The 11,448-nt window shown below is 45.9% G+C and overlaps 1 protein-coding gene across 1 annotated transcript; it reads right to left on the reverse strand.

Moving 5' to 3' along the window:
• Positions 1-6,877: 6,877 nt before the first annotated feature.
• On the reverse strand, positions 6,878-9,700 carry LOC130266956 (uncharacterized). Its single transcript, XM_056516212.1, is given in 2 exon segments — positions 6,878-8,847; positions 8,850-9,700. Coding segments are annotated over 2 exon segments (2,244 nt in total). The 5' UTR covers positions 9,661-9,700; the 3' UTR covers positions 6,878-7,414.
• Positions 9,701-11,448: the final 1,748 nt, after the last annotated feature.

Genomic DNA, 11,448 nt, shown 5'->3' on the forward strand with positions numbered 1-11,448 from the left:
GTGAAATAGTGCATTGTAAGCTTAGAAGGAGCAGGATAATGTCGTATGGCACAGGGCTTTTCACAGCAAAGTTCACAAGGCAGGCGTGTTTTGGCAGCAGCAAAACCCATCAGCAGAGTGTTCTGTGCTAGCAGGAGACGTCATATCAGCTCGCTTAGAGAGATATCGCCCAAGGCTACATAGCGCGAACAAGGAAGCCGCAGAGCCCCGGAGTGCTCTTCGCAGCGTAGCGCTTGTCAGTGCTAGGGGTATGAACAGAATTAGCGACAGTTTGCTTTGCTACTACATGCCTGTTCATGAAGCAGCATTCTGTGGTACAGATCCGTGATGCAGAGAACTCATTTCTAAGTGTAGTGCAAAGTGAGAACTAATGTGTGCTGTGCATGTTTTATCCTTAGCGTTAAGTACACTGCAGTGCTCTTCGCTATGCAGTGTTGAAACAGTGTATTTTGAGATTACAAGAAGCAGGATAATATCGTATGGTACAGTGGTTTTAACAGCAAAGTTCACTAGCCAGGCGTGTTTTGGCAGCAGCAAAACTCATCAGTAGAGTGTTCTGTGCTAGCAGGAGACGACACTTCAGCTCGCTTAGAGCGAAATCACCGAAGGCTATATACAGCGATCAAGGAAGCCACAGAGCCCCGGAGTGCGCTTCGCAGCGTAGCGCTTGTTAGTGACTAGGGGCATGAAGCAGGAGCAGCATCAGCTTGCTTTGCTACTACATGCCTGTTCATGAAACAGCATTCTGTGGTACAGATCCGTGATGCAGAGAACTCATTTCTAAGTGTAGTGCAAAGTGGGAACCACTGTGTGCTGTGCATGCTTTTTCCTTAGCGTTAAGTACACTGCAGTGCTCTTCGCTATGTAGTGTTGAAACAGTGCATGTTAAGCTTACATGAAGCAGGTTAGTATGGTATGGTACAGTGGTTTAACAGCAATGTGAAAAAGCCAGGGGTGTTTTCGGCAGCAGTAAAACTCATCAGCAGAATGTGCTTTGCTAGCAAGGGACGACACTTCAGCTCGCTTAGAGCGAAATCACCGAAGGCTATATAAAGCGATCAAGGAAGCCACAGAGCCCTGGAGTGCTCTTCGCAGCGTAGCGCTTGTCAGTGACTAGGGGCATGAAGCAGGAGCAGCATCAGCTTGCTTTGCTACTACATGCCTGTTCATGAAACAGCATTCTGTGGTACAGATCCGTGATGCAGAGAACTCATTTCTAAGTGTAGTGCAAAGTGGGAACTACTGTGTGCTGTGCATGCTGTCTCCTTAGTGTTAAGTACACTGCAGTGCTCTTCGCTATGTAGTGTTGAAACAGTGCATGTAAAGCCTACAAGAAGCAGGGTAGTATGGTATGGTACAGTGGTTTAACAGCAAAATGAAAAAGCCAGACGTGTTTTGGCAGCAGCAAAACTCATCAGCAGAATGTTCTGTGCTAGTAGGAGACGACACTTCTGCTCGCTTAGAGGGAAATCTCCGAAGGCTACATAGAGCGAACAAGGAAGACGCAGAGCCCCGGAGTGCTCTTCGCAGCGTAGCGCTTGTCAGTGACTAGGGGCATGAAGCAGAATTAGCGTCAGCTTGCTTTGCTACTACATGCCTGTTCATGAAGCAGCATTCCGTGGTACAGATCCGTGATGCAGAGAACTCATTTCTAAGTGTAGTGTAAAGTGGGAACTACTGTGTGCTGTGCATGCTTTCTCCTTAGCGATAAGTACACTGCAGTGCTCTTCGCTATGCAGTGTTGAAACAGTGCATTTTAAGCTTACAAGAAGCAAGATAATATCGTATGGCACAGTGGTTTTAACAGCAAAGTGAACAAGCCAGGTGTGTTTCGGCATCAGCAAAACCCATCAGCAGAGTGTTCTGTGCTAGCAGGAGACGACACTTCAGCTCGATTAGATGGAAATCGCCGACGGTTACATAGCGCGAACAAGGAAGACGCAGAGCCCCGGAGTGCTCTTCGCAGCGTAGCGCTTGTCAGTGACTAGGGGCATGAAGCAGGATTAGCGTCAGCTTACTTTGCTACTACATGCCTGTTCATGAAGCAGCATTCCGTGGTACAGATCCGTGATGCAGAGAACTCATTTCTAAGTGTTGTGCAAAGTGAGGACTACCATGTGTTGTGCATGCTTTCTCCTTAGAGTTAAGTACACTGCAGTGCTCTTCGCTATGCAGAGTAGAAACAGTGCATTGTAAGCTTACACAGAGCACGGTATTCTCGTATGAATCAGGGCTTTTAACAGCAAAGTTCACATGACAGGCGTGTTTTGCCAGCAGCAAAAACCAGCAGCAGAGTGTTCTGTGCTATCAGGAGACGACACTTCAGCTCGCTTAGAGAGAAATCGCCCAAGGCTACATAGCGCGACCAAGGAAGCCGCAGAGCCCCGGAGTGCTCTTCGCAGCGTAGCGCTTGTCAGTGCTAGGGGCATGAACAGAATTAGCGACAGTTTGCTTTGCTACTACAGTGCCTGTTCATGAAGCAGCATTCTGTGGTACAGATCCGTGATGCAGAGAACTCATTTCTAAGAGTAGTGCAAAGTGAGGACTACTGTGTGCTGTGCATGCTTTCTCCTTAGCATTAAGTACACTGCAGTGCTCTTCACTATGTAGTGTTGAAACAGTGCATGTTAAGCTTACAAGAAGCAGGGTAGTATCGTATGGTACAGTGGTTTTACCTGCAAAGTGAACAAGCCAGGCGTGTTTCGGCAGCAGCAAAACTCATCAGCAGAGTGTTCTGTGCTATCAGGAGACGACACTTCAGCTCGCTTAGAGAAAAATCGCCGAAGGCTGCATAGAGCGACCAAAGAAGCCGCAGAGCCCCGGAGTGCTCTTCGCAGCGTAGCGCTTGTCAGTGACTAGGGGCATGAAGCAGGATTAGCGTCATCTTGCATTGCTACGACATGCCTGTTCATGAAGCAGCATTCTGTGGTACAGATCCGTGATGCAGAGAACTCACTTCTACGTCTAGTGCAAAGTGAGAATTACTGTGCGCTGTACATGCTTTCTCCTTAGCGTCAAGTGCACTGCAGTGCTCTTCGCTATGCTGTGTTGAATCAGTGCATTTTAAGGTTACACAGAGCACGGTATTCTCGAATGGTACAGGGCTTTTAACAGCAAAGTGCACATAACAGGCGTGTTTTGGCAGCAGCAAAACCCATCAGCAGAGTGTTCTGTGCTAGCCGGAGACGATACTTCAGCTTGCTTAGAGAGAAATCGCCGAAGGCTACATAGCGCGGATAAGGAAGCCGCAGAGCCCCGGAGTGCTCTTTGCAGCGCAGCGCTTGTTAGTGTCTAGGGGCATGAAGCAGGATCAGCGTCAGTTTGCTTTGCTACTACATGCCTGTTCATGAAGCAGCATTCCGTGGTACATATCCATGATGCAGAGAACTCATTTCTAAGTGTAGTGCAAAGTGAGAACTACTGTGTGCTGTGCATGCTTTCTCCTTAGCGTTAAGTACACTGCAGTTCTCATCGCTATGCTGTATTGAAACAGTGCATTTTAAGCTTACAAGAAGCAGGATAATGTCGTATGATACAGGGCTTTTAACAGCAAAGTGAACAAGCCAGGCGTGTTTTCGCAGCAGCAAAATCCCATTAGCAGAGTGTTCTGTGCTAGCAGGAGACGTCATTTCAGCTCGCTTAGAGGGAAATCGCCCAAGGCTACAAGTGCGGCCACGGAAGCCGCAGAGCCCTGGAGTGCTCTTCGCAGCGTAGTGCTTGTCAGTGACTAGGGGCATGAAGCAGGATTAGCGTCAGCTTGCTTTGCTACTACATGCCTGTTCATGAAGCAGCATTCTGTGGTACAGATCCGTGATGCAGAGAACTCATTTCTCAGTGTAGTGCAAAGTGAGAACTACTGTGTGCTGTGCATGCTTTCTCCTTAGCGTTAAGTACACTGCAGTGCTCTTCGCTATGCAGTGTTGAAACAGTGCATTGAAATCTTACACAGAGCACGGTATTCTCGTATGTTACAGGGCTTTTAACGGGAAAGTCACATGACAGGCGTGTTTTGGCAGCAGCAAAATCCATCAGCAGTGTGTTCTGTGCTATCAGGAGACGACACTCCAGCTTGCTTAGAGAGAAATCGCCGAAGGCTACATAGCGCGAACAAGGAAGCCACAGAGCCCTGGAGTGCTCTTCGCAGCGTAGCGCTTGTCAGTGACTAGGGGCATGAAGCAGGATCAGTGTCAGCTTGCTTTGCTACTACATGCCTGTTCATGATGCAGCATTCTGTGGTACAGATCCGTGATGCAGAGAACTCATTTCTAAGTGTAGTGCAAAGTGAGAACTACTGTGTGCTGTGCATGCTGTCTCCTTATCGTTAATTGCACTGCAGTGAGCTTCGCTATGATATTTTGAAATAGTGCATTTTAAGCTTACAAGAAGCAGGATAATATCGTATGGTACAGTGGTTTTAACAGAAAAGTGGACAAGCCAGGGGTGTTTTGGCAGCAGCGAAACCCATCATCAGAGTGTTCTGTGCTATCAGGAGACGACACTTCAGCTCGCTTAGAGAGAAATCGCCCTAGGCTACATAGCGCGAACAAGGAAGCCGCAGAGCCCCGGAGTGCTCTTTGCAGCGTAGCGCTTGTCAGTGACTAGGGGCATGAAGCAGGATCAGCGTCAGCTTGCTTTGCTACTACATGCCTGTTCATGAAGCAGCATTCCTGTGGTACACATCCGTGATGCAGAGAACTCAGTTCTAAGTGTAGTGCAAAGTGAGAACTACTGTGTGCTGTGTATGCTTTTCTCCTTAGCGTTATGTACACTGCAGTGCTCGTCGCTATGTCAGATGTTAACAGAGTGCACGTTACGCTTCCAAGAAGCAGGGCATTCTCGTATGGTACAGAGAGTTTGATCAGGAAATGTGCACACGCCAGGCGTGTTTTGGCAGCTAGCAAAACCTATCAGCAGAGTGTTCTGTGTTATCAGGAGACGACACTTCAGCTCGCCTAGGGAGATAATCGCCGCAGGACTACATAGCGCGAAGAAGGAAGCTGCAGAGCACTGGAGAGTGCTCTTTGCAGCGTAGCGCTTCTAAGTGACTAGGGTCATGAAGCAGGATCAGCATCAGCTTGCTTTGCTACTACATGCCTGTTCATGAAGCAGCATTCTGTGGTACAGATCCGTGATGCAGAGAACTAATTTCCAAGTGTAGTGTAAAGTGGGAACTACTGTGTGCTGTGCATGCTTTCTCCTTAGCGTTAAGTACACTGCAGTGCTCTTCGCTATGCAGTGTAGAAACAGTGCATTTTAAGCTTACACAGACCACGGTATTCTCGAATGGTACAGGGCTTTTAACAGCAAAGTGCACTTGACAGACGTGTTTTGGCAGCAGCAAAATCCATCAGCAGAGTGTTCTGTGCTATCAGGAGGCGACAGTTCAGCTCGCTTAGAGAGAAATCGCCCAAGGCTACATAGCGCGACCAAGGAAGCCGCAGAGCCCCGGAGTGCTATTCACAGCGTAGCGCTTGTCGGTGACTAGGGGCATTAAGCAGGATCAGCGTCAGCTTGCTTTGCTACTACATACCTATTGGTCAAGCAGTCTTCTGTGGTACATATCCGTGATGCAGAGAACTCAGTTCTAAGTGTAGTGCAAAGTGAGAACTACTGTGTGCTGTGCATGCTTTCTCCTTAGCGTTATGTACACTGCAGTGCTCGTCCCTATGCAGAACTTACAGAGTGCACGGTACGCTTCCAAGGAGCAGGGCATTCTCGTATGGTACAGAGAGTTTGACAGAAAAGTGCACACGCCAGGCGTGTTTTGGCAGTAGCAAAACTCAGCAGCAGAGTGTTCTGTGTTAGCAGGAGACGACACTTTACCTCGCCTAGAGAGATATCGCCGCAGGATACATAGCGCGAAGAAGGAGACTGCAGAGCACTGGAGAGTGCACTTCGCAGCAGATCGCTTGTCAGTGACTAGAAGCATGAAGCAGGATCAACGTCAGCTTGCTTTGCTACTACATACCTATTGGTCAAGCAGTCTTCTGTGGTACATATCCGTGATGCAGAGAACTCAGTTCTAAGTGTAGTGCAAAGTGAGAACTACTGTGTGCTGTGCATGCTTTCTCCTTAGCGTTAAGTACACTGCAGTGCTCTTCGCTATGCAGAGTAGAAACAGTGCATTGTAAGCTTACACAGAGCACGGTATTCTCGTATGAATCAGGGCTTTTAACAGCAATGTGCACATGACAGGCGTGTTTTGGCAGCAGCAAAATCCATCAGCAGAGTGTTCTGTGCTAGCAGGAGACGACACTTCAGCTCGCTTAGAGAGAAATCGCCGAAGGCTACATAGCGCGAACAAGGAAGCCGCAGAGCCCCGGAGTGCTCTTCGCAGCGTAGCGCTTGTCAGTGACTAGGGGCATGAAGCAGGATCAGCGTCAGCTTGCTTTGCTACTACATGCCTGTTCATGAAGCAGCATTCTGTGGTACAGATCCGTGATGCAGAGAACTCATTTCTAAGTGTAGTGCAAAGTGAGAACTACTGTGTGCTGTGCATGCTTTCTCCTTAGCGTTAAGTACACTGCAGTGCTCTTCGCTATGGAGAGTTTAAATAGTGCATTGTAAGCTTACAAAAAGCAGGGTAATATCGTATGGTACAGGGGTTTTAACAGCAAAGTGAACAAGCCAGGCGTGTTTTGGCAGCAGCAAAACCCATCAGCAGAGTGTTCTGTGCTATCAGGATGTTGCCTTTAGGAGCTGGAACAGAGATCACACAGAGTTAGGGGAAATAAATAGGTATTTATTGAGAGGTCTTCAAAGGCCACACCCTGGCAGCAACAGTGCCACAGCCTGGCCCCTGCCCTGCCCGAGTGGCTCCAAGGTGGATGCAAAAGAGAGCTTGGTCACTTGATTTTACATTTTTATAATACTTCAGTCCATTTACATACAGGAGTCAACCATCCAATTAATAGTCTCAAATTGTAAGGTGTTATCCTCCTCTTCTCCTGGATGGCCCGCCCTCCTCTTTTCACGCTGTTTATACTTAGGGCCTAAAGTTTGAAGAAACTGTCCTTGAATCAATAGCTCGAATCGGACTATTTTGTCTTCACCACCTTAAGCTCAACGGAAAGCATACCCAAGCAGAACAGAAAACTCCAAACTTAAGGCATCATTTCCCCCCTTTAGAGGCTTGACAAGGCCTCTACCTTGTCAAGTCTCTATTTTAAATTTTACTAACAGTAAACACCCAATAACCGATAAGTATCTAATAACAGAAGTTCTAACATTAGATAAATATCTAATAGTAAATACATATTAATAAACATACACCTTATAACTAATAACTAATAACAATAAACATCTAATAAGAATAATATTTTATACAGCCAAATGTTACATAAAGAATAATGGTAATTAAATGCAAAAGAGAAATCACCTTAAAATATGTTATCATTAACATCAGTCTTTGTTGTTATAATTGTTTGGGAGCTGAAGCTTTCTTAATTCTGGAATAGTGAATCCAGGGTCCTCTGTCAGCAACTTTAACTGCACTAAAGGTTGTCAGCAGGACTTTGAATGGCCCTTTCCACTTAGCTTGCAGAGGATCACTGTCCCACCATTTTACATAGACCCAAGCTCCAGGTTGGAACGGATGTGCAGGTGTGTCCAGTCCTATGGGTCTGGATAACACGATGTAACGCTGAAGCTTCTGTAAAGTGGAACCTAAAGCCATTAAATAGCGCTGCAGATCACATTTCCCCTTCAGATGAATTTCACCTGGAATGTGTGGACTTTGATATGGTCTGCCATACAGTATTTCATAGGGACTGATGTTACCCCTCCGCCTCGGTTGAATGCGAATTCTCAATAAAGCTATAGGTAGGGCCTGAACCCACGTCATGGATGTCTCCTGACAAATTTTACTAATTTGTCTCTTAAGAGTCCCATTCATACGTTCAACTTTACCACTCGCTTGGGGTCTATAAGGTGTGTGTAGATCCCAAGTAATTCCCAAAATCTGGCTAACATCTTTGACCACTGTTGCGACAAAGTGTGGTCCCCTATCTGATGATATTCCCAAGGGAACCCCAAATCTCGGAATTATGTGGTTAAGCAAAACTTTCACCACCTCCCTAGCTGTGTTAGTGCGACAGGGGTAAGCTTCTGGCCATCCACTGAAGGTGTCAACCAATACCAGTATGTACCGGTATCCCTCTTTGCGTGGTAACTCCGCAAAATCTATTTGCCAGTAATCCCCAGGAAGATCTCCTGCCTTTGTTATTCCTAATACAACTCTCTTTCTTGTGTCGGGGTTGTTTTTACAGCAAATCTCACATTTACTCACTACTGATTGTATAATATCAATCATTCCCTTCCCTATTACTACCTTTCTTAGGTGTTTCAAAAGGTTTTCAACCCCATAATGTGTGGTTTCGTGTTCTCTCTGAACTAATTCCCGAAGGATCAGGGGTGGGACTACCACCTGGTTCGTCGGGGTAACAGCCCACCCACTTTCTGTGATTTTAGCTTTAAGGAATTTTATTAGTTTGTGGTCTGCCTGATCATATTTTGGGGTGTACCCTGACAAATCAATCTCTTTCTGTGGAATTACTGCAAGAATACCCTTTTCTGCAATCCTTCTTGCCATTTTATCAGCAAAGCAATTTCCCAATTCTGGAGCAGTTTTCCCCTTTTGGTGACCTCTACAGTGCATGACAGCTACTTCTGCAGGTCTTTTAATGCTCTCTAAGAGGGCGAGTATTTGCTCAGCATGTTTAATTTGATTACCTTGAGCATTCAAAAGTCCTCTCTCTTTCCAAATGGCTCCATGGGCATGGACAACACTAAATGCATATTTGGAATCGGTCCATATATTTACCTTTTTTCCCTCACTCAGGTCTAGATTAGTGCAATCAGCTCAGCTTTCTGCGATGACACATCTGCTGGCAGGGCCTTTGCCTCGATCACCTTATCCTGTGTGGTCACTGCATAGCCTGTCATCCTTTTACCATTTTTCATGAAGCTGCTTCCGTCGGTAAAGAGTTCCCAATCTGGATTCTCCATGGGCACATCCTTCAGATCTGGTCGGCTGGAATAGACCTCCTCAATTATCTGCAAGCAGTCATGCTCCGGCTCATTGTCAATTAAGATGGAGGACAGAAACATAGCAGGGTTAACAACAGAAGTTGTTTTTAGGGTAACATCATCTTGCTCTAACAACAGTGATTGGTATTTCAGCATCCGGTTGCCAGACAGCCAATGTCCCCCCTTTTGCTCAAGGACAGCTGCCACGGCATGGGGTACATACACCACAATGTGTTGCCCAAGGGTAAGTTTTCGGGCCTCCTGGATTAAAATGACAGTGGCTGCCACAGCCTTTAGGCACCCCGGCCAACCTTGGGCAACACTATCCAGCTGTTTGGAAAAGTAGGCCACAGCTCTCCGCTGGTTCCCGAGACGCTGTGCTAGCACCCCCAAAGCCATGTTCTGTCTCTCATATGTAAAAAGTTCAAAAGGTTTAGTTAAATCTGGCAGTCCCAATGCTGGAGCTGACATCAGTGAGTGTTTCAGCTGTTTAAAAGCTGCTCTAGCATGTTCAGTCCATGGAATAATTCCTCTCTCGGCTGCTTTTAAGGCCCTATATAGAGGTTTTACTAGAAGTCCATCATTTGCTATCCATAAACGACACCAACCTACCATTCCCAGGAAAGCTTGCATCTCTCTCACTGGATGGGGCTCTGGGAGTTGACAGATAGCTTCTTTCCAGTTCCTTGCTGAGTTGTCTGTGTCCCCGGAAGATCTCAAGTCCCAAATAGATGACTGTTTCTTTAGCAATCTGTGCTTTGTCTTTAGAGACTCTGTACCCTCTAAGTCCCAAAAAGTTTAATAAACTTACAGTGAATTGTATGCAGTCATCTCTGGTCCTGGCTGCAATCAAGATGTCGTCCACATATTGAAGAATAACTACCTCTGGCTCCTGTTTTTTCCAGTCTTCCAATTCCTTTGCTAGCTGGTTCCCAAATATGGTTGGGCTGTTCTTGAAACCTTGGGGTAAAACTCTCCAGGTAAGTTGACACTTTCTCCCTGTCTCGGGATTTTCCCATTCAAAAGCAAAAAGATCTTGACTATTTTTGTGTACAGGAATGCAGAAAAAGGCATCTTTCAGATCTATAACAGTAAACCACCCTAACTCATCTGTTAGTGTGGTCAATAGGGTGTAGGGATTGGCTGCTACTGGATGTATATCCTCCGTAATTTTATTAGTCGCTCTTAAGTCTTGTACTAACCTATAACTCTTACCATCTGCTTTCTTAACAGCTAAAATAGGGGTGTTAAATTTGGACTCACACTGCACTAACAAACCATGCTGTAAAAATCTTTCAATTATAGGTATCAATCCCTTACGATTTTCTAATTTTAAGGGATATTGTTTCTGCCTTACCGGTGTAGCTCCTGGTTTGAGTGCAATACTCACCGGTTCTGCTTGTTTGGATCTTCCTGGGACATCACTGGCCCACACTATCGGATTTACCACATTTTCTACTTCAGCGGGGATTTCACTGCATTTTTCCTGTATAAAAACTGCAGCAACTTGGACAAATTTAGATTCGGGAATTATAACTTCTACACCCCCTCCTTTTTTAAATTTAATCTCTGCTTCCAATTCTTCAAGCAAGTCTCTCCCCATTAGTGGTTTTGGGGAGTTAGGCATGTAAAGGAATTGATGGGTTATCCAATGCTTCCCCAATTTGAATTTTAAAGGTTGGAAAAAAAGGCCTTGTTTCAGTTACCCCAGTCGCCCCAACAACACGTACAGTGTCACGACTCAGTTTCCCTTCTAAGGTATTCAACACAGAATATGCTGCTCCAGTATCTACCAAAAACTCAATGTCATCTTTCCCCAGCTTAGTCGTAACCAAGGGCTCTGCTGGGGGAAGAGCCCTCGGTCGGCATCACTCAGAGCCTGAGCCACTTGAAGTTTGTACTACTGGCAGTTGGGAAACTGAGGATTTTTCTTTTAACACTGGACAGTCCTTTTTCCAATGTCCCCACTTGTTACAGTATGCACACTGGTCCTTCTCTGTAGGAGAAGCTTTGTTGGATAACTTTTGCTGAGTTGCCTTTTTACTAGGTTGAGATTTAACCCTTTCAGTTGGACCCCTATCTCGAAATACCTTCCAGGCAACCTCTAGCAATTTCTCCCTATCTCGGACTCCTTCTATCTTTTGTAGCTTCCTTCTTATATCATTTGAAGCCTGACCCATAAACAACAAAACCAGATGTGCTTTACCATCAGCTGACTCAGGGTCTAGATCAGTATACTTGATAGCAGTTTCTCTTAATCTGTTCAAAAAATCAGTGGGTGATTCATCATAATTTTGTTTTATTTCATAAAGCTTTGACCAATTTATAGCTTTAGGTACACCATGCTTTAACCCATATACCACAAGGCTTTGATATCGTTTCAGCCTCGCCATTTGTTCTGGTATATTTGGATCCCACCCA

Source organism: Oenanthe melanoleuca, unplaced genomic scaffold (genome assembly GCF_029582105.1).
Source record: "Oenanthe melanoleuca isolate GR-GAL-2019-014 unplaced genomic scaffold, OMel1.0 S379, whole genome shotgun sequence".
Classification (NCBI taxonomy): Eukaryota; Metazoa; Chordata; class Aves; order Passeriformes; family Muscicapidae; genus Oenanthe; species Oenanthe melanoleuca.